The following is a 22189-nucleotide window of genomic DNA, read 5'->3' on the forward strand; positions in this document are numbered from 1 at the left end:
AGAGAAAGAGATGAAGGAAAGTGCAGAGGTTTGGGAGAGAAAGCCAAGATGGCATTAGCAGTCACAGGAAGGACTGGGGGAGTGTGAACCCGGCTGTGGAGTCCACAGCAGACGTGACAGGGAGACTCACGAAGCCAGGAAAGAGGTGCCAGTGGGAGAGGAGAGGAAGCAGGAGGACAGAGGAAGCACCACGGTGGGACCAGAGCCAGGGAAATGGAGCAGGAGGCAGGATAGGCGAGCAGGGTCAGGGTAGGGAGGGCCCCCTGGACATCCAGCCTGAGCGGTACCTGCTGGAGGCTGCTGCTCCAGACACAGTGCTGCCAGCCCCCGTCCGCACCCTTGGAGTCCAGGCAGGAGGTGCAGTTGGGCAGGAGGTGACAGGGAGTGGGGCAGGGGAGTGGGGGCGATGATTCCACTGGCATCGGGGACACGTTCAGCAGAGAGTGGCTGAAGCACGTCCAGTCGTAAGTGGGCTGCACTGAGAGAATGCGGCGGGTCTCCCCTGGAGTCAAGGACACAGGAATCAGAGCCTGGTCCAGGCGGTCGGCCCCTCCCCTCCTCCTCCATCCCTTGGGCCCAGGAGTCCAGGCCCCCTGGACCTCCCCAGGAGGAGGGCCTGCCGACTGAGCCAGCCTTACCTGTTCTCTTGAACTGCCTCGTCCACATGCACTTGCCCTCTCTGGTGCATTGCTCACAGTCGGCAGCCCCGCACACAGCCTCCGAGCAGTTCCCGGCCCAGAAGACCTCTCGCTGGTTGATCCGACAGTCGTTCTCCGAGGTGCAAGACCCATTCCGCCCGATGCAGGCACCCTCCGGGCAGTTGGTGCACCATTTACAGCGGGGGGCCGATGCCTGGTGGGGGAACAGGAGCTCAGCAGGCTCCTCGGAGTCCCTGGAACCCCTCCTGACTCGGCTCTTCCCACCCAATCCCAGCTGAAGTGCCTGAGACACCCACCCCATTCACCTCTCCATCTCCAGGCTGCAGGGTCCGGGGATGGCGGGCCAGGCACTCACTGCAGGTCCGGAGACGTCGACATTCCTCGGGGGATCGAGGCATTGGGGAGCAGGGGGGGCCCCCGCAGCCCAGCCTGGGAAGGCAAGAGGCCTGGGTCAGCACACCCAGCCAGACCCCATACTACCACCACCTGGCCTCGCCCCTTCCTGGTGCCTCCTGGGCATCGTCCTGCAGGGCCCCCATGTGCATCCCAGGCTGGTCTCAGCCCCGGCCTCCCGAGGCTGCTTCTTCCCCACCCTACTCAGCAATGATTTCATGTCTCCCCTGCCACTCCCACAAGACACTGGACACTATCCCCCACTCTCCACCCCTGCAGCCTCTTGCCCAGTTCAGGCCTCTTCCTCTTACTGCAGCCTCCTTCTCCTCAGCCTCCTCCAAGGTCTCTACCCACAGTCTCCCCTCACTACTGGCTCCTTCCCAACAGCCCCAGGGCTTTCTGCCGAGGCCTGGCCCTGATCGCCCCCGCTCAAATCTTCCCTGGCTCCCCATCACCCACACTGGAGGTTCATAATCCCTTACCCAAAATCTTTGAAGGCACACGTTTCAGAACTTTCCAGATTTTAGAAAAGCAGTGGGTGTACACACTTACATAACACTCCTAGTGAAGTGCGGGGGAGCACCCCATAAATCAAACCCTTTAATAATTCAGGAGCAAACACAGTGACACATTTAATGGGATTAGCCAAGCCCATTAGTAGCCTCATACTGGTTCAGGATAATTCTGTAGCCCAAAGAGTTTGTGCTGAACCTAAGACAGCCCTTTCATCTTCCTGAGATGTCTGGCTTCCCAAACAACAGAAGCCCAGCGCCACAGCCAGGCACTGGAAGCCCTTTCTGAGCTATCCCCACCCACAACTCTAGTCTCATTTCCCCCTAGTACAGATGGTCTTCTAAAATACACCAGGCACAGCCCCACTTCTGAACCTTTGCTGGTCTAAACTCTTGTGGTCATTCAGGAGTCTGTTCAGAGCCAGCTCCTCCAGGAAACATTCTTGGATGATAACCCAGCCCACAGGCAGGGCTACTCAGGGGTCCCCCAGCCTGACCCTGCCTGTGAGGCAGCTGACCATTTTCCCATGGGAGCTGGTATCCTCCTGATGGTACCCTCCTGAGGCCTCACCGCAAGCCTGGCCTAGCACAGAACCCCCTTCAGAGGGCACCAGACTGCCCACCCATGTGCTGATCAGTCATGATGGTTACCTATAAGCCTGGTCCCCGGACAAGCAGGCCCCATGGCACCAAGTACAGGCCCCAGACTGGTTACAGGATTCGGGTGAGGGCAGCAGGCGGCAGGGGTCAGGGGGTAGGGTCAGGGCCAGCAGGCGGCCCAGGGCCACTCCCCCAAAGCCCCCTGAGAGGTACAAGCGGCCCCCTACCGCCGCCACTGCATGGGCCACAGACTCCTCCATCGGGGGCCCCACAGAGGCTGGGCCTGGGGAAAGACAGAGCATTCAGAGACTCAGGGAAGAGAGCCCCCACAAAGATGCCAGTCAGAGAGGGATGTCGGGCAGAGTGACATGCTAAGGACAGTAGACACAGAACAGACAGAGCAGAGACAGAAGGCCAGAAAGGGCAAGAAAATTGGAATGGAAAGCAAGACCAAAGAGGGGAGACACAAACAGAAAAAGGAAGCAGAAAAAATGGGATAAGGATAAAGACACAAGCTTCTAGAACAAGACATAGGTTGGTGGCTGCACAACATGAAAGCATGAGGTGCCACTGCATCGTTCATTTCACAAGGGTTCATTTTCTAATGTGAATTTCGCCTAGTTTTTTAAATCCTCTAGGAAAAAAAGGCGGGGCGCAGGGGGAGAGAGAGAAAGTCACAGAGTAGCGAGCAAGATAGATTCTGGGCAAAAGGGAATTAGAGACAGGGTCAGAGAGAGAAGCAAAAAGAAAAGGAGGCAGGCCCAGAGCATAGGCAGTCACCTGCACCAGTAAGCGAAACAGACACTGTACAGGCCCCTTTCCAGCCTCTGAACAGCAGACTGGAAAAGAAACAGCCCCACGTTAACAGTGCTGTCTCTAGAGAGCGGGATCATGGGGGATATTTTTCTTTCTTATTTCACCAATTACATGCAATGAATATTATTACTTTTATAATCAAAACAAAAGATACACTTTCTAAGAAAAGAAAAAGAAGGCAGGCATCTCTGCAGGTGTTTAGGTAAGAGAGGGGAAAGCAGCTTTGCCGTGGGTGATGAGTGAGTGTCCCAGGACAGGGGCTCCCAAGGGGAGCACTGGACTTACGGGTGAGGTCGGGCAGGAGCCAGGCATTGCAGTTGACTTGGTAGAGTAGAACATCGCTGCTGAACTCATCAGGGTCCGAGCGCCCCCCAAGGACCACCATGGTGTCCCCTAGCAGGGCTGAGGCGTGGAAAAGCCGGGGCCGGGGCTGTTGGGGAGACACCGCAGGATGGCCGGTCAGAGTCCACACTCCTCTACTCACCCCTCAGCCCACCTGCCACCCTGACCCCTCCCACACCTCAGCCACCACCAGCCCACCCAACCCTAACCTCCCTCAAAACTCCACTCCTTCCTCCAGGAAACCTCCTTCATTCTTCAGAGCAGTCCCCAGGGCCATCTCCCTTCCCTGGACTCCCAGAAGCCCCATGCCGTGCGCTGTTCCCCAGGAAGCTGGCCCAGGCTGCTTGCGCTGAATCCTGCAATTCTCGTGTGACCTTACCAGCTGGACTGGGGGCACCCTGGGGGTGAAGCTCGGGTCTCCCTTATAGTCCAGTCCCCAAAAGAGCTTGGAAAGATGTTTGCAGATGGAAAATCAATGGTCTCTACCCAGCACATCCAGAGTCCAGACTCCCACCCACTATCTACCTCCTTTGGCCTTGAAGGCAGGAGGCACAAGGAGGCTCAGTCGCAGCCCAGAAGGGGAAGCTGGGGAGTGGAGGGACCTGTCAGGGCCACCCCCAGAGTGGGGCAGAGCTGGGGCCAAACCGGGCCTCTGACCTCCTGCTCTAGGATTTTTCCCTCCAAGTGCGTAGTGCAAGAAGGGGAGACATGCGGGGTGCCACAGTTCAGTCGAGGGGACTAGGAAGGAGGGGAGTAGGAATCCAGGGTTGAGCTCGTCCCTGGGATGCTGGGAAAAGGGGGGCCCCGCTCCTTCCTGCCCCCCGTGTCTGTCTGTGTACACCTATCTTCCTGACCTTTGCCCCCTGGGAAGGGGCCAGCAGGCTCCAGGTGCGGTCAGGACAGTGCAAGGAGTAGAGCTCAGGGGACGGGGCTGCCAACTCCACATGGAAGCGGAAACCCCCAAACACGTAGAGGGAGTCCGTGGCCTCGTGGTACACTGCAGAATGACCATAGAGACCTGGGGGGGAAGGAGTGAGCAGAGACGGGGGAGGCTGCTGATTAGGAACAATCTCCCACCTTCCTGGGCTCCCCTTCCTGGGGCCACACCACCTAGGGACTCTCCTCAACCCCTCCTTCCTGCTACGGCTCGAAAGGACAACCACCAGAGACTCTGGGCAAGGGAAGAGAGGGAGACGGGGTGACCTGAGTGTCCTGGGTCGGGGGAGGGACAGTGAGCAAAGAATGGAGAAGGAAAATACCTGAGGGGCAGGGATCTAGGACCCACCCGGGAGAGGAACACGGTGACCCCCTGACACTGGGCTGGAGATGGGCAGCCTATCCTGGGCTAGAGAGAGAAAGGCTGACCTTTTCAAGAGCTGCTCTGAGGATCTGGGTGGGCATAGGGGGAAGACAGGGGCCTCAGGGGCAGTGACGACAGGGTACGGCAGTGGACAGAGAGCCTACACAGAGCCCCAGCTGGCCAGGTGCCCGCCCTGTGCCCAGCCCTACCCGTGGGAGGTGTCCCACTCTGGGCTCCAGACACCCAGGTGCCAGTCACCAGCTGGTACTCGAAGAGCTGCTGGTTGAAGCCACTTTCAGGGGAGTAACCGCCCACCAGGAGCAGAGACAGGCCTCGGCGGGATGTAAGGGTGTGACCAGCAACCGCTGGAAGCTCCACAGTCTGAGGAACCTGGGGGACAGAAGGCAGAAGTCACCAGGGAGCTGGTGAGGGGTGATTTTACGGGCAGAAGCAAGCCTCAGAACTCGACACTCCTCTCGAGCCCGTAAGGAGGTAGTGAGCTGCCCAAAGCTGGTCGGACCCTAAGCTTCCAACTGGCCATGGTCCCAGCAGGCGTGCAGTGGGGCCCCCTGCCATTTCCACTCGCTCACTGTCACTGATGCAGGTCGGGGCAGCCTGCTGTTCCTCTGGGAAGCCCTCTTCTCACTCTGGCTGCATGGGGCTGATCGTACCTGCCCCACAGTGGGCCACAGCCCGGCCCGGCGGACAAGAGTATCCCACCCACTTGGCCACAGGCTGGCTTGGGAATATGACGTGACCTAGGATGGCCAGTGAGATTCAACTCTTGGACCCGTGCTGGAGCCCTGGGGAGAAGCTGCATCCTCTCAGGGGTAGGATGGGCAGGAGCCACTCTGGCCATCCCTGCTAGAGATGGATCATGGGGGCTGGGAGAAGAGGGGGCTCACCTTCTCCTGCCGCCACTGCAGGGTGGTGAGGTTGAGGATCCAGAAGTCGCGAGCAACACCCCCAGCTGTGAGTCCCCCCAGAAGGTACATGGCACCACGGCCAGAGGACACGTAGGCAGCTGCATGGAAGGAGCGGGGTGAGGGGCCCGGGCCCCCATCCTCAGCTCCCGCCAGCATCTGTGTCCAGCGTCGCTCACTCACTGAATACCTGGCACCATGGAGCAAAAGAGAAGTCTTGCTATAGTTATCCCAGCATCACCTGGGATGACCCTGCAATAAGTATCCTAGCATCACCTGGGACGATCCCTCACACACACAGATATCCCAAAATCCCTAGGGTGACCCTCCTATGACAACCATCTTACCATCCCCGTCTCCCCCAAGTAGCACCACCCAAACAAGTATCCCAGACCCCGAGGTGAGCCTCCTGTGACAAGTGTCCCAGCATCTTTTGGGGTGTCCTTCACCTGCAGAGGTTTTTTTATATCAGGTTTGGTTTTGTTTTCACCCCTAAGGGACTCATGACACACATCTCAGCATCTCCTGAGGTGACCTTCTCTCATTCACGCATCCCACCTCCTGGAGGCAGTCCTCACCTGTACAGGTTTCCTAGCAGTCCCTGGGGGAGGCCTAGGCCCCCAAACATCCACAAGGTGGCATCAGGTCCCTCCACCATGGTGTGCCCGAGGCGGTGTAGGAATCGGCTGGCAGTGTCCTGGGGGTGGAGGTGGGGACGTGAGGGGTCAGGCGAAAGTTATTATAAAGTGTCAGGCTGGGTGTAGGGTCGGAGGGGTGGTCCCAGAAATGGTGTGGGGAGAATGATCCAGAGGCAGGCTGTGTGGCCCCTCCTTGGAGAGTGGCATCCACAACTCACAGCTGAGAGGCGGCTGTCCATAAGGGTCTCCCAGACCAGCTGCCCGCCATCCAGCTTCGTGGCACAGTCAGGGCCCCCGAAGCCCTCGGCACAGATGCACACACCTAGGCTCTGGGGAACAGTGGAAGGAGGCTCAGAGGGAGCCCAGATCTCTACCTGGGTCCCACTCGGCTTGCCTGTCCTCCACATACCTGGTTACAAGTCCCCGCCCCACTGTGGGCGTTGCAGTTCTCAGGACACAGAGCCATGCGGCAGTGGGGGCCAGCCCAGCCCTGGGGACATCGGCAGAGTCCAGCGCCTGTGGCTCCATCCTGGGGGATGCACTCCTGGGGGACAGGGCAGCTCCCGGGGCCCCCCGACCCGCAGCGGGCAGAGCCCACTGAAGCGTTGAACCCCCACGATGAGGAGCCATTGGCCTCCCAGTGGAGCACGAGCAGTCCTGTTGGGGGAGAGGCAAAGGCTTGTGGCAGGGCCAAGTTCCAGGGTATTGCTCCACCCCAGGTTCTCAGTGTCACTGGCCAGGACAGCAAGGCCCTCCTCATCATTTATAATCACTGCCACACTTAGCTGTCATCCTGCACCCTGCACACCCTCTCCCTCATCCAACCCATCAAATTCCCATTCCAATCCCATCACTGGCAAGCTCCAAACCCTCCACAACTCCCTGCAGCTCTGACATAAAACCCAGTCTCCTTACAAAATAGATTAGTGGTGGGGGAAGGGAGCAGGAATTAGTTATATGCTATGCAAATAGTGCCTCAATAAAATTATGTCCAAAGCAGGTGGGCAGCTGTAGGCTCTCTGACCTTAAGGCCTCCCTGTGTCCCAGCCCTAAGCACTCCAGCACCGCAGGCCCCCTTCTGGCCTCTTAGGGCCTGGGCACCTGCTCCTCTGGCCTGGAGAGGTCGCCCTCCTCCCTCGCCCCTTCCTGTGCCTCAAGTGAAATATCTCCTCCGCAAAGAAGCCCTCCCCAACTCCCCAGACAGGCCAGGTGCCTGCTCCTTCCCACATCCTCTCCTCCCTTAGCAAAGGTGCCACTCTCCTGACTTCCTGACTCTAACTGGTTAAGTGCTGTTTGTCACCCCCTGCACCCCCTCCCACTGTCAGTCCACGAAGGCCTGTGTCCCTCGTTCATTCCTGTATCCTCAGCATCCAGCTCAGGTGCAGCTTGGTACACATTTGCTGAATGAAATAAAATCGACGGCCCCTCGGGTCAAGTTGCACCTTGCAGAGGGGGTTTGGGGTTTCAAGCGATCCCCAGCAGGCCCACGACCACTCCGCCCTCTCTCTCCCAGCCTCGGAGATCTCTCTGATCTATGATGTGAAGAGAAGTGTTTCCAGGCTCGGGCCCAAAGTGCCCCAGGTAACAAATTATTTTTAGCACAACTTCATCAGCCTGAGCTGGTTTCCCAAACTCCCAGCATTGCTGATGTAACGGGCCTGGTGATTCTTGTTTGTGGCGTGTCCTGTATGCTGTGGAATGTAGAGTGGCATCCCTGGCCTCCCCACTCATGATGATCAGAGTGTCTCTAAGATGTAGCCAAAGGGCCCAAGGGGCAATATCACCCCTGGCTGAGAACCACCAGGCTGAGGAGATAGGCAAGGGGCCTTCACACCAGCCACATTCTGTGTCCCCCAAAGACTTGTCCCCAGCCAGGGCAATCCTCTCTACTAGAGAAACGGAGGCCTAGATGTGGCAAGTCAGGGGCAGAGTCGGGCTGGGTCTCGAGCCCACCTTGGTGACAGCATACAAGAGGGCAAGAATTACACAGCCTAGGACAGGCTCCCACTTTCCCCAGTCCCCATACCAGACAGGGCCTGCACTGTGAGAGGCCTGTCCCGCCGCTGGCCACAGAAGGCAGCAATGAGGCTCCGGTCTGACTGGACGACACCAGTGTCCAGGAAGCGCGGGAATCCATCAAAGGCCAGGACGTAGCTCAGCTAAAGGTGGAGGATGAAGAGTGAAGGATCAGGGGACAGGAAGGGTGAGAAAGAGGGACACCTGGGGTCTAGGAGGAGGAGGAGCTCAAGAGGAGAGGGCAATCTGAGACCGGGAAGCAGGCCGCTTGACACTTCTGGGCAGACTGTCAAACAGTGGCGTGGAGGCCACCATCCCCCTCCTGTGTTCACAGCAGACATGGTTAATCAATCAGGCACTCTCACATGGAGGCTCTTTCTTAATACATAGCTCCTGGTGGCCACTACCTACTGGTGGGAGTTGGCACACAAAGTACAAATATTAACCATGCCCAGACTGGGGAGTGGGGACTCCGGAGATGGGAGGTGGTCTGGGGAACCGGAGGTCTGCGGTCTGAGGAAGAGAGCTTTGGATTTGGAGAATAAAGAAACAGGGATGTGGGATTAGGATCTGCCTGCAGATTCAGACTGGGTGGGGGAGACATGGGCCTGAACTCTGGAGCCCTTGGGACTCACCGTGCAGGGGGTGCTGCTGTCAGGGGAGAAGGTGAGGGTGAGTGGGGGACAGAGGGTCCCAGGGGCACAGGGCTGTAGCACCTCGGTGGCTGAGACAACCCACACACAATAGGACAGGCCTGGCCCGGCTCTTGCTGCCCCGCCACCTGGAGGCAGCAGCCCCCCAACCCGGCGTGAACCCAGGGCCACAGAGGACACGTTGGTGAGGAGGGCACGACCTCCACACTCCCGGAAACAGGAGCCACCAGCCCTGGGGAGATGGAGGAGAGAGAGCAAGAACGTCAGACCATTCCCACCCCATCCCATCATGTCCCTAACCCCACCCTGGCCCACCTGGCTGACCCCTGGCTCACCGGGGGTCCCCATAGTAGCCGGGGGAGCAGAACTGGCAGTGGGCACCTTCAGTATGGTCCTGGCAGAAGCAGAGCCCGCTGAGGTTGTCACAGTGGCCACGGCGCGGGTCCCCGTGCCCGTTGCACTGGCAGGGCCGGCAGCCACCCGAACCTGTGGCGTTGCCAAAGCTGCCAGGCCGGCACCGTTCGCAGTGCTCCCCCCACGTCCAGTCTGTGGAGGCCCCACAGGCAGGACGTAGAGTCAGGGCAGGGCAGGAGCCCGGAACACTCAGCTGATCCCTGACCCCCCATGGCTGCTCCAGAGGAAGATAACTGGGGCCAGATTGGGGAGGAATTGCAAGCCCCAAGAGGGGAGCCTGAGGCCCCACCCAAGAGATGGCTGGCACTGAAACCATTTGGGGTCAGGAGCAGGCAATGGGGCAGGGGGACCCAGAGCTGGGTGAGGGGACCCAGAAGCCCAGGCAGAGAAAGGAAACCGGAGCCCAGGGAGGGTCCCTGAGGCCAGCCCCGGGAGTTGAGGATGAGGCCGCTCACCCTGGCACTCATCACAGAAGCCAGGTCCCCGCTTGCGACAGTGGCTGTGGAAGTTGCAGCCGCAGTCCCGGGAGCAGCGGGGCGCAGGGGGTCCCGGGGCAGGCGTGGGTGGGGGCAGGTCAGACGTCCAGCCCAGGTCACACACACAAGTGAAGTCGGGGGGACCGCTGCACACACCATGGCCACAGTCTTCCAGGCACCTGAGGGTGTGGCGGGGGTGGGGAAGGGCTGGGCGGGCCAGAGCCCCCAAGGCACACCTCCCTATTGTCCCCTTCCACCCCATCCTCTCCCCAGCAACGCCATCACAGGGTATTGCCTATTCCTCCGCCCCACCCAAGGACTCTGTGGGCGGCCCTGTCTCCAAGGTAACCCCACCACACGTGGTAACTCCTGTCTCTATAGTAACCATATATCACCACTGGTGATCTGCTCTGTGAAAACCCCTTTCAACTTGGTCCTCCTCCATCTCCATGGCAACGCTGAAGACTATGGCCCGCAGTCCGTGGGTGACCTGTCCCCACAGTAACTAGTGTTACACCGGGGGACCCTGTCACTCTAATGAGGACCTGCCCTGAAAAGTAAAAACCCCAGGCTCACCAGAGATGCTGGTTCCCTGGGAGGCACTCCTCCCTCCATCTCCATAGGCCCAGCTCTGGGGCGACATCTCCATGGAAACCCATACCCACTCACGTGCGGTTGCAGTACGTGATGCCATCGCCCTGGTAGCCCCGCTGGCAGTGACACTCATAGCTGAGGGGTGTGTTCAGGCAGGTGGCCCGCAGGTGGCACCGCGCCAGACCCAGGCGACACTCATCCACATCCGGGCAGCGAGCATATGCCCAGCGGGCAGGAAGGGCCACCGACAGCCCCAGGCCCTCTCCCACCCATAGGGAGCAGTTGCCTCCCTCCAGCGGCCCTGAGAAGTCCCCCTGGAGGCACCTGGGAGGCACAGGAGATGGGAGGTTTGGAAGGGGGAGATGATAAAGGAATAAGAGACACAGCCAGGGAGCGAAGGGCCAATGGGAATTAAAGAAATGGAAATATGAATATGGAGAGAAAGACACGAGGAGAAATGAAAGAGACAGATGCTCAGAGAAGTCAGACAGGCAAGATTTTAACAGGCAAACAAGAGAAAGAGACAAGGAAACAAAGAAAGGAAGAGAGAAGGAAAGACAGAAACAGAAGGACAAGATGGGAAGACCAGAAGAAACCAGTCACAGAGACAGGGAAAGAGTAGGGATGGAGAAGGGGAGGAGAAACAAAGAGACCATGGTCATTAGAATCAGGGCAAGAGGAGAGCTGCACACCCTGCCCGCCCTCCACCCTCCACCCTCCGGCCACCCAGCCTCACCGTCCCAGCGTGGGGTTGTCCTCATTGCCACACCAGCCGCACTCATGGCTCTGCAGACACTCGTGGCAGGTCAGGAAGCGGTCACAGCTCCGGCATCGAGGTTCGGAGTGCACGCTGTAGGGCAACAGGTGTGGGTAGGCGTGTCTAAACCCTCTCCCCCCTCCCACACCCCCCTCTTCTCTGTGAGCCCTGCCACCCTGCCCAGACTGCACCTGTCGTCCCAGCCTCGGCAGCCCCCGTGCGGGTACCGGGCCAGGTAGGCGGCAAACAGGAAGCAGGTGTGGGTGGACTGACACCAGGCACACTGGCTGGAGTTGGCCAGGCAGTCATCACAGGTCAGGCGCCTGGGGACGGGGAGCAGGGGCAGCGTCAAACCGTGTACCGGCCCCCACAAACCCCCTATCTACCCTCTCCCTGGGCCCAGGCGGCTCACTGGCTACAGAGCGGGGGACATTCCTCAGGGCTCTTCAGGGCACCCCGACTCCGGCCCCGCCGGCTGCATGCAGCATCCCCTTTGCGGTTGGTGCTCTGATGCCACTCGCAGAAGGGGTCCTGGGGAATTAAAGATGTAAAAGCCCAGTTAAGTCATTTACCTTGGACTCCCAGCAACAGTCCCATCACCAGCTCAAACCCACAGACCCCCCCCCTCCAGCTCCCCTCCCCTCCCCAGCTGCCTGCCTCTCCAGGCTTTCCCCTTCCTGGAGGGCATTCACAGGACCCACCTTCCTAGGACCCACTCCCCTTTGGGGGCAAAAGAACACGTATGTGTGGTCTAGTTGGGGCCAATCCATCCTTAAGATCCAGACGTGGGCCGGGGGCCACATTCCCTCCTCTTCTAGCCTCACAGATGGGTCTGAGAGTCGGCACAAGACCCAAACAGAGCCAATGAAATGTGCTTCTAAGACTTCAGTTGAACTGGGGGTGAAAGTGCGGTGGGGACAGAAAGGTACTCTCTTCCACTTGGGACTCGGGGCTGAGCAAGGGGGTGAATATCTGGAGCCCTTGTGGCTCCCTTGCCACTCCCAAGGAATAATTCTCCAGGGAATGGAGAAGTGGGTGTCTGACTACATGGTGTGTAACAAAGGCCTAAAGACCTACTCCTGGGCTCTGGTGCCCCAGCCTATAAATGTCCCTCCAGTAAAGAAGTGCTAAGTTGCGTCTTCTGGCCCTTACAACAGGGACGGTCTTGACTGCCGGGAGCCTATTCTCTAGCCTCTCTCACCTCCAGAGCAAGGACGACAGCCTCATCTCTCTCTCCCCACTGCACCCAGGAGACCTCTCAGATGCCCGTGCCAACTCCAGGGGGCCCTCCCCCTCCCCAGTTGCCTGATTCAGCTGCCTTGATCTTGAGACCTCCCCTCCGTGGCTTGGCAGGCACCTGAGTGCAGGCGTGACAGTCACGATGTTCCTCACAGAGAGGGCAGAGGGCAGGCACCAGCACCAGCAGGGACCCACCGGCCCCATCATCCCCGCAGCGGGCCCCACTCTGGCGCAGGTGGCAGGTGGCGCTGGTCAGGCACCAGCCGCAGCCCTGGTCCGCCAAGCAGCCCAGGCAGGAGGAGTAGGAGGAACAGGCTGAAGAGCGGTAGGGCTCCAGGAAGAAGAAGGAGATCTCCTGGGGGAAGGGCTCACATGAGGGGCTGGGGTCCACACTCCCCAGTCCCAGGGCAGGAGTTGAGGTTAGGGGTAGGGGTTGGGCTTTAGAGCTAAAGACTTAAGTGTTTGGAGACAAAGTTGAGAACTCAATCATGTAGAAATTCAGGATTTGGGATGAGCAGACAAAGGGGGATCAGGGTTTGAGAGAATCTAGAGATTAGAGAGCCAAGTACGGAGGCAGTAGTCAGGGCCAGTGGGGTAAGGGCAGGAGGAGACAGATGTAGGCCGAGGTCAGAAGTGAGATCAGGTCAGAGTCTGGGGGTCAGAGGTTGGGGTCTGGAGGGCTCAAGGAGACTCAAAGTTCAAGAGTCAGAGAGTGGGAGGTCAGGTCAAGAGAGTCAGACTTTGTGGTCTGGGGTTCAGGAAGTTCAGGGGATCTGAGGCTGGGGCCTGGGTACTCACGCTGCCACCTGGCACGCCAGTCCGGTCCCACAGCAGGGTAAGTTCGCTATGCCCAGGGCCTGCCGAGCCATTGAGCTGGCCCCGGATCTCCACCGCGTACTTGTGGCCCCGGCCAGGCAGAGGGAAGAGGCGAGCAGACCCCGGGCGCTGTAGCCGCCTTGTCTCCTTCTCCTGCTGAGCCACCCAGCGCCCCACCTCCTCCTGCATAGGGGTGAGGGACAGACAGGGGCCTCAGAACGTTCCGGCTCCCCCAACCCCTGAAACCCCGAAGAGCCTCAACCCCACCTAACACTCACCTCCATCCTGGGAAGAGGAAGAGGGCCTCAGAGTTCCTTGGACCCCAAAAACCTCCGAAAACCCTCAACCTCCCCCCAACACTTCCACCCACCTCCTCCTTGGGGGAAGTCTGACTCAGTAACTTAGGCTTTCCCCATATTCTTCAAAATTCCCCATCACACAATTCCTTTCATAATTGAAAACCCCAGGGTCCTCCCTCCACTGAGGATATATCCCACGTCTCTGATTTCTCCCAGGTCCTCCCCTGCATCACACACCACAGTCCCTGTATTTATAACTAACAGCCCCTTGAATGTTCAGGCACCCTCACCATGTTTTCCGTATCAGGGCCCCGGGCCATCCGGGCCAGGACATGTAGACGCTGGGCCCGGGCCCACACAGCTACATCCTCAGCCCCCGGCCCCCCAGGCCCTCCCGGCAGCAGTGGGTGGATGAAGCCACGGTAGACCAGGGACACGTCGGTCTCTGGGCTGGGCGTCAGAGTGATGGTCGTACTGCGGACAATCAGGACCTGCACCAACCAGGAGGGAGGGGATGCATGAGTGCCTCTCCGCATGGCCCCACGGTGTCCACACCCCTCAGGTGAACATCAAAGCCTGAAAAGAACAGGCACCCCAACCTCCTTCCCTCTTTCATCAAACAAAAGACAGAGGCCAGGGGCCCTCTGAGTTAGGACTCCAACTTCGACAATAGACAGCAGGGTCCTGACCCCGCTTATCACCTCTCTCATGAAACTCCGGACCCCAGACCTCTCAGGAGCTTCTTCTCCGACATTCCACCTTTCCACTAAACCCCTTGAGAGTCCATGCTTTTTAAAAAGTCTCTTAACTACAGGGTTTGGAGAACTTCCAAGTTAGTGGACACATCTGTGCGCCAGCAGATGGTCACACCCCAGCTCTATGGGGACAGAGCTCCTTTGCTCATGGCCCTTCTGGACCTCACCCTATGTAACTAACATGTTCTCTGTTATATAATAAACAAGTACATAGTTCAAAAAAAAAAAAAAAAAGGAGTCCAGATCCAACATTCAAAATGACAGATACACTACATGACTAGCATGCATTTTGTAATTGCAAAAGAATGGAATAACCCCAGTAATTGTCAATGGGAGACTATTTATTTAAAGTATAGCACTTCAGGCCTAGAATCTAAATGAAATATTACAAAGCTATAAAATAAAAGAAAAAAGAGGGTGTTTCGTAAGTTCTAAAAAGCTTGCTAGCATACATTTTTCTTTTAAGTTTTTATTTATTTATTCAAAGACAAAGAGATTGAGAGAGAGGCAGAGACACAGGCAGAGGGAGAAGCAGGCTCCACGCAGGGAGCCTGATATGGGACTCGATCCAGGGTCTCCAGGATCATGCCCTGGGCCGAAGGTGGGGCTAAACCACTGAGCCACCCGGGCTGCCCGCTTGCCAGGATACATTAAGAAATAAAAGGAACGGTGCCTGGGTGTCTCAGTTGGTTGGGCGCCTGCCTTCAGCTCGGGTCATGATCCCAAGATCCTGGGACGGAGCCCTACATCAGGCTCCCTGCTCAGCAAAGAATCTGCTTCTCCATCTCCCTCTCCTTGTCCCTCCCCCTACTTATGCTATCTTGCAAATAAATAAATAAATAAAATCTTTAAAAAAGAGAGAAAGAGAAAAGGAAGTGGCAATATAGTGTGGCTAGAATATTACTTTCTGTGCAAGAAAGAAAAATAATTAAATGTCACATTTATACATATTTGAATAGGTAGACCCTGCAAGGGTATAAAAGAAATCCAGGGATCCCTGGGTGGCGCAGCGGTTTAGCGCCTGCCTTTGGCCCAGGGCGTGATCCTGGAGACCTGGGATCGAATCCCACGTCGGGCTCCCGGTGCATGGAGCCTGCTTCTCCCTCTGCCTATGTCTCTGCCTCTCTCTCTCTCTCTCTCTCTGTGACTATCATAAATAAATAAAAATTTAAAAAAAATTAAAAAAAAAAAAAAAAAAAAAAAAAAAGAAATCCAAATAGATCTTCTAGGGAAAGTCAGGGTGGGTTGAGTTGAGGAGATGCTGGGGACAGCTTCCCACACTGAAGGTAGGGAGTGGAATAGATGGGAGAGATTTTCACTCCACAACTTTTTACATTATTATAGCTTTTGAACCATACAACTATATTACCTCTTTTAAAAATCGATAAGGAGGAGCACCTGGGTGGCTCAGTCAGTTAAGCAGGTCAGCTCAGGTCATTATCTCAGGGTCTAAGATTGAGCCCCATGTGGGACTCCACACTGACCATGGAGCCTGCTTAATATTCTCTCTCTCTCCCTCTCCACCTCTCCCGCTCTCTCTTAAAAAAAATAAATAAATAAAATTTAACAAGAAGCCGCTGTGGAAAAGTTTGGTGATTCCTCAAATAAGCTAAATATTGAATCACCACATGACCTAACAATTCTGCTCCTAGATATGTAACCCCCCCCCGCAAAAAATAGGTGTTTGTTGCAATATATACAAATTTCAAATCACCTTCTACGCTTGAAACATAATATTGTACGTCTCTCTCAATTTAAAAAAAAAAAAAAAGGAAAGTACTGTTAAAAAGAAAAAACGTATTCCAAAAAGAAAAAAAAAAGAAAGAAAATACAGTGGCTTACACATGAACATTCATAGCAGCACTAGATACCCTGAATGTTCACCAGCTGATGAATGGATGTGGCACGGCCATACAAGAGAACATTACTCAGCCATAAAAAGGAATGAAGGTCTAAGGCAAGCTACAATCTGGCTAGACCTTGAAAACATTACTCTAAGTGAAAGAAGCCATGTGCCAAAGACAATATATACATGATTCCATTTATATGACATATCCAGAGTTGGCAAATCCAGAGTTAGTGGATTGCCAACCACTAACCACTAAACAGTTAGTGATTGCCAGGGGCTGGGGCAGGGGTGGGGTAATGGAGAGGGATTACTTAATGGATCTGGACTTTTCTTTGTGGGGTAACAAAAATGTTCTGGAACTAGGGGGTGACAGTGGTGCAACATCACGAATGCACTTAGTATCACTAATGGTAAATTTTATGTAATATGTGTTTCAGCACAATTTTAAAAAATCTTTTGAGGTCAGTGCAAAAAAATCAGATCCTTGGGACGCCTGGGTGGCTCAGCGGTTGAGCATCTGCCTTCAGCTCAGGGTGTGATCCTGGTCCAGGGACTGAGTCCTGCATCGGACTCCCTGCAAGGAGCCTGCCTCTCCCTCTGTTTATCTCTCTGCCTCTCCCTGTGTGTCGCTCATAAATAAATAAATAAATAAATAAATAAATAAATAAGTAAAATCTTAAAAAAAAATTAGACCCTTGAAAGTAAAGACTTATTGGGCAAACATAAGAGTTGGTACAGATCCATTTGAAAAATGAAAACTCTAGGACCAGACCCTTCAACACTCCACACCGGGCCCCACCCCCTGGCCCCCCACCTTGTCAGGCTGCGAGGCATTGGGCGGCTGCTGGAATGTGAGCAGGTGCAGGCCAGGCAGGAAGCTCTGGGTGACGCAGGCCTCCAGGGATGTGACGAATACGGGGGCAGGCCCCCACCAGCCCACAGTGCCTGAGATCTGCTCCCCTCGGCAGCGGGCCTGCTCTGTGAGGATAGGAGGGTGGGGGAATGGAGGTCAGTATGGGGTGCTGCACCGCCCCCTCCCACACTGCCCCTGCACACTCACCAGGCCGAGGGAGGCAGCTCTCATTATGCACACACCAGCCCAGGGCCCCAGGCCCCCGGGGAGGAGCTGTGGGGCTGCTGAAGGCCAGGCAGGCCTGGCAGTCACCCAGAAGGCGGCCCAGGCCCAGGCAGCTGGCAGCTGGACACTGCGGGGAGGGGAGGGGACAGGGGTTACTGTCCACAGGGTAGTATGGGACCCGAGAAGTACTGTAGATTCAGAAGTCTTGGGGTAGAAAGCATCAGGAAATTGCAGAAGGGAATTGAAAGCCAGTTAGGAAGATCAAGAGGGCAGGAGCTAGGGGATCTAGGGACAGGGTCGTAAGTTCAAAAGGATCAGGAGGGGTCAGAGGCTCAGGGGACAGCAGTCAGGAATGCCAATCTTAGGTGTGACACCAAATCTCCCAAGTGGAAGAAAGTCCTTCTCTACTAGGTTTCGACAGAGGGAGACACTGAGGGTCGTCGGGTCTCTATGCTAGGAGACTGAGCACTGTGACAGTCACTCACCGCCCCAGAGGGAGTCCCAGGAGGTGGTGCAGCTTGGCAGGCTCCCTGACACCAACTGCATTCGGGATCTCGGGAGCAGACACTGTGGTCCGTGTACATGGAGCAGTAGTCTAAGTGGTACTGCAGAGAGATGGGGAGAAAAAGGGGTCTCCTCAGACCTGGAGCCTGTTCCCTCATGCCCCTGCACTCTGATTACCCCAGGAACCTCACCTGCTCGGCACCTTGGACCCCTCTCTATCCACTCTGCCCTCAGCCCCAGGGACCTCCACTCCTCCCCCCGCTTGGGCCCGGGAACCAACCTTCCTCTCCTAGGGACTTGGGACCCCCAAGTCCTTCTCCCAGGGACCCACCCCACCTTTCTCCCTCCTCCCTGGGGACCAGGTTATCTCCTCCCCAGCCACCCTCTCCCTATCACCCCCGTGCTCACGTCCGGGGCAGGCGCCTGGAACACAAAGGGAGGCACCTTGTAGGCCATCAAGTCCCCACGGGGCCGGCCACTGTACCCCCCAGCCACCAGCAGGACGCTGCCACCTAGCACAGCCGCCACATGTGAATATCGACCACTGGGAGGTGCTGCTCGGCCTAGGAGAATACAGACCCCCACCCCCAACCAAGGACATGAGATTACAACCAATCTCCCTTCCAACACTTTCGGCTCCCTTGCCTGGAGGACTACGGACTCTCCTATGCCTCAGCCCAGCCTCTCACCTCCTGCTTTACCTCAATGTGTCCAAGGAAACCATCTTAGCTCGCCTGGCCCTGGCCCTGCCAGAGTTCCCACAGCCACAGCCCAAACCACCTTTAGGACAGAGCATGATCTTTGGGGTCAGAAAAACTTGGCTTCAATTCCCCGGTCTACCACTTACTTGGATTCATTTTATTTATTTCACTTTTTTAATTAAAAAAATTTTTTTCTGCGACACCTGGATGGCTCAGCGGTTGAGTGTCTTAGGCCCAGGGCATGATCCTGGAGACCCAGGATGGAGCCCGCTCCTCCCTCTGCCTATGTCTTTGCCTCTCTATGTCTCTCATGAACAAATAAATAAAATTAAAAAAAAAATTTTCTGGGCAGCCCGGATGGCTCAGAGGTTTAGTGCTGCCTTCAGCCCAGGACCTGATCCTAGAGACCGGGATCGAGTCCCACGTCAGGCTCCCGAGTGGAGCCTACTTCTCCCTCTGCCTGTGTCTCTCTCTGCCTCTCTCTGTGTCTCTCATTAATAAATAAAGTCGTTTAAAAAAGATTTTTTTTAAAGATGAGAGACACACAGAGACACAGACACACAGAGAGGCAGAGACACAGGCAGAGACACAGACACACAGAGAGGCAGAGACACAGGCAAAGGGAGAAGCAGGCTCCCTGTGAGGAGCCTAATGCAGGACTTGATCCCGGGACCCTGGGATCACAACCTGAGCCAAAGGCAGACGCTCAACCACTGAGCCACCCAGGCATCCATACTTCCTTGGGTTCAAATCATGGGTCTGACTAGCTGTGTGGCCTTGGGCAAGGGACTCAGTTTCTCTGAATTTTGGTTTCCTCCTCAACAAACAGAACCATCTTCCTGCCCTCAGGGAACCACGAGGCAGGCTACCCTGACTCTCACGTGGTTTTGTCTGTCTGGCACCAGCCTCCCTCCTGGTGATAGCCTCTGATTTTACTGTGGAAAATCACCCTCTCCCACTTTAAAGAGAACTAGCTGATGCTATCAGGTGAGCACCCAGACCCAGGCCAGCCTGAAGCCAGCTGTCACTCAAGTGAGCTGAGAACTTGGTTCTGCTCAAGCTGACTGGGTTGGATTCTGTTACTCAGAACCAAGAGTTCTGACTGATGGGTAAGTGGTCAGTGACTGGTGATCCCTCACCCACTTACCGATTCCTATGCTCTGCAAGCACATGGGACTTAGCCCAGGGACTCAAAAACCATGGAGGAAGAGGGCTTCAGAAACCTCACACTCTGGCCTAAAGGAGAACCCGGGGAGCACCTGGGTGGCTCAGTGGTTGGGCACCTGCCTTTGGCTCAAGGCGTGATCCCAGGGTTCTGGGATCGAGTCCTGCATCAGGCTCTCCGCAGGGAACCTGCTTCTCCCTCTGCCTGTGTCTCTGCCTCTCTCTTTGTGTCTCTCATAAATAAATAAATAAAATCTTTAAAGGACAAGCAGAAGGGCCCTGGATTATAGGCCTCGAAGGCCAGGCCAAGGCTTTATTCCTGACGGTCAAATAGGCTTCCATGGGGAACCCTTTGGCCAGCCTACCCCTTAAATGTCAATGTCCCTTCCTCATGCTTGTTTTCTCTTCCTCACTCTTCTGTTAAGTGGCATGGGGAGAAGAGATGGGCCTCTTGGAAGTCCACAGCCCCATGAAATGATATGCCCAGTTTGTGTGTACAGGTGCCTTTCTGGAGAGGGCCCATGGCTTCCGTGTGATTCTCCAAGCAGTCTGATTGAGTGAGTCTGAAGGGTTTCTCCACACCCCCTTCCAGGCAAGCCCTCAGGCCCTGGGTCAGGATCCTGACAGTTTCAGAAAGTCAACATACTGAGCCCTTTGCTAGGCGGTCTTCATTCTTCGCACCTCTTGTGACAGCCCAGTGGTGTGTTACTGTCATCCCCACTTTACAGACGGGGAGACTGAGGCACAAAGAGATGAAATGATATTTTTGTGTAGACGGTTGCTCAGGGCCAGCCATCCTGGTTCTGCCACTTGCCCATCATAGGACTTTGAAAAGGCTACATGGAGACAGTTCCCTGGGTGGCTGGAAACTGGCAAAATCTGGACTAGAGCCTAGATGGCTCTAACTCCTCCCGTCTCCATGGCAACAGTGCCCCTGCCCTGACTCCTCCCGAGGCTTGCCTCTGGAGGCCTCCTCCAACAGGACACCTGGCTCACCCTACAAGGACCCAGGTGGCTCCTGCCCAAAGCCCAGATTCGCTGTCAGGTGATGTGTGACTCTCAGAATCTCAGGACCCCTCAGGAAAACAGACAGGCCACTCACCCTCTGGGGTTCCTGGGGGTGCGAGCTCGGCCCCTGATACCCACTGATGGCAGCCAAGGTGGTAGAAGAAGAGGCCGTCCTCATAGCACTTTTCCTCCTGGTAATGGGTGTGTACGTTGCCTCCTGGGAAAGGACGAAAGGGGCACAGCTGGCAAGCCTGGTGGCGGTGGGGACACCCATGTAGGGAGCCCCAGCTCAGTGTGGGCTTGGGGCCCTGGCTGGCAGGTAGGCAGGCAGGTGGGACCAGGGAGCCTCCTCACCATAGACCACCATGTAGTTCCCCAGGACACTGGCTGTGTGGAAGGCTCTCTCCCGTGGGCCCTGAAGTCCATCCCGGCCCTTCAGGGTGGTCCACACGCGCCGATCCACATGGAAGAGCTCGGTGGAGTTCACCCGCACAGAGAACCTATTGGGAAGGACAGAGGAGGGGCTCAGGGCAGGAAGGGCTCCTCTCCCTCCTCTGGGCTCTCAAGAGCAGGGGGAGACTGGCATAATGGGGTTTATGTCCCCACAGAACAAGAAGCTCCTGGTGGGCAAGACCCAGGTCTGGCTCATCACTGGATTCCATACATAATGTAGCCAGGGTTGGCCACCAAGCAGGGCATGGCTGAGTGGATGGACAGGTGGGAGTGCATGGGAAGTTAAGTGGCCAAGAGAGTGGACGGAGGGTTAGAGAGTTGGTGAGCAGTGAAGAAAATAAGAGAATGAATGAACAAGTGAATGACCTAAGGAAGGAGGGACCGGATGACTGCCCTAGTCCATCAGTAGGCAAAGATCACTAAAGACTGAAGACCCAGGGTCCTGAGCCAGGTTTGGCACTGCCGGGCAGGTCACTCACCGGGCGGTGGAGGGCCGGTGTCCACCGTGAACAAGCAGGGTGCGAGAGGGGGCATGAAACACCATGGAGTGGCCGGTGGCAGCAGGGGGCCGCCCGCCTGCTGGAACCACCTGCTCCCAGTAGCCCCCACTGGTGCTGTCGAGACGGAAACGGAAGAGGCCAGAGGAGAAGAGGTCGTGCTGGGTGCGGCCACCAGACACATAGAGCCAGATGTCGTCCACTAGGGCGGCTGCGTGACCTGCCAGGCCTGGCGGGCCCGAGGAACTGGAGACAGGTGGTGCGAGGAGCTCCCAGTGGCCCCCACCCAGCGGACTGAAAGCCCACACGTCACTAGTGAGGGAACCATTGGCCAGCTCACCACCCATGAGCACCAGGGAGCCGGCCCAGGCCACAGCTACATGGGAGTGACGGGCAGCCTGTGGGGAAGAGACCAGGAGACAGGATGGTGACACAAAGGAAGAGTGACAGGGAAAGCCAGCCAGAGAGATGCAGAGACAGAGACATGGAGGGAAAGACAGAGACATAGAGAAATATAGCCTGGGATACACAAAGAGAGAAAAGAAGACAGACCTAGGAAGGCAGACACGAGTGAATAAAAACAAATTGAAAAAAAAAAAAAAAAAAAGTAGGGGGGGAGCCTGGGTGGCTCAGTGGTTGAGCATCTGCCTTTGGCTCACAGCATGATTCCAGAGTCCTCCCCAAAGGGAGCCTGCTTCTCCCTCTGCCTATGTCTCTGCCTCTCTCATGAAGA

The 22189-nt window shown here is 56.4% G+C and overlaps 1 protein-coding gene across 2 annotated transcripts in view; it reads right to left on the minus strand.

The window, feature by feature from the left end:
• The window catches only part of MEGF8 (multiple EGF like domains 8), a 42102-nt gene that overhangs the window by 9824 nt on the left and 10089 nt on the right, over nucleotides 1–22189 (minus strand). The window contains exons 6-34 of one of the 2 annotated variants that reach the window (XM_041743454.1): nucleotides 21439–21854; nucleotides 20861–21006; nucleotides 20601–20723; nucleotides 18042–18196; nucleotides 17615–17734; nucleotides 17112–17256; nucleotides 16866–17029; nucleotides 13738–13938; nucleotides 13131–13331; nucleotides 12451–12687; nucleotides 11506–11624; nucleotides 11285–11416; nucleotides 11073–11186; nucleotides 10412–10660; nucleotides 9722–9921; nucleotides 9188–9398; nucleotides 8835–9084; nucleotides 8210–8342; nucleotides 6593–6840; nucleotides 6402–6512; nucleotides 6124–6242; nucleotides 5528–5735; nucleotides 4832–5012; nucleotides 4177–4340; nucleotides 3266–3410; nucleotides 2216–2447; nucleotides 965–1088; nucleotides 639–852; nucleotides 288–502 (exon numbers count right to left, since the gene is read on the minus strand). In XM_041743454.1, coding sequence (XP_041599388.1) covers nucleotides 288–502; nucleotides 639–852; nucleotides 965–1088; nucleotides 2216–2447; nucleotides 3266–3410; nucleotides 4177–4340; nucleotides 4832–5012; nucleotides 5528–5735; nucleotides 6124–6242; nucleotides 6402–6512; nucleotides 6593–6840; nucleotides 8210–8342; nucleotides 8835–9084; nucleotides 9188–9398; nucleotides 9722–9921; nucleotides 10412–10660; nucleotides 11073–11186; nucleotides 11285–11416; nucleotides 11506–11624; nucleotides 12451–12687; nucleotides 13131–13331; nucleotides 13738–13938; nucleotides 16866–17029; nucleotides 17112–17256; nucleotides 17615–17734; nucleotides 18042–18196; nucleotides 20601–20723; nucleotides 20861–21006; nucleotides 21439–21854 — 5277 coding nt within the window. Of the gene's footprint in view, nucleotides 1–287; nucleotides 503–638; nucleotides 853–955; nucleotides 1089–2215; nucleotides 2448–3265; nucleotides 3411–4176; nucleotides 4341–4831; nucleotides 5013–5527; nucleotides 5736–6123; nucleotides 6243–6401; nucleotides 6513–6592; nucleotides 6841–8209; nucleotides 8343–8834; nucleotides 9085–9187; nucleotides 9399–9721; nucleotides 9922–10411; nucleotides 10661–11072; nucleotides 11187–11284; nucleotides 11417–11505; nucleotides 11625–12450; nucleotides 12688–13130; nucleotides 13332–13737; nucleotides 13939–16865; nucleotides 17030–17111; nucleotides 17257–17614; nucleotides 17735–18041; nucleotides 18197–20600; nucleotides 20724–20860; nucleotides 21007–21438; nucleotides 21855–22189 lie in introns of both variants that reach the window. The other variant, XM_041743453.1, reaches the window with a different exon arrangement.

The sequence above is a fragment of the Vulpes lagopus genome, chromosome 2, assembly GCF_018345385.1.
Source record: "Vulpes lagopus strain Blue_001 chromosome 2, ASM1834538v1, whole genome shotgun sequence".
Classification (NCBI taxonomy): Eukaryota; Metazoa; Chordata; class Mammalia; order Carnivora; family Canidae; genus Vulpes; species Vulpes lagopus.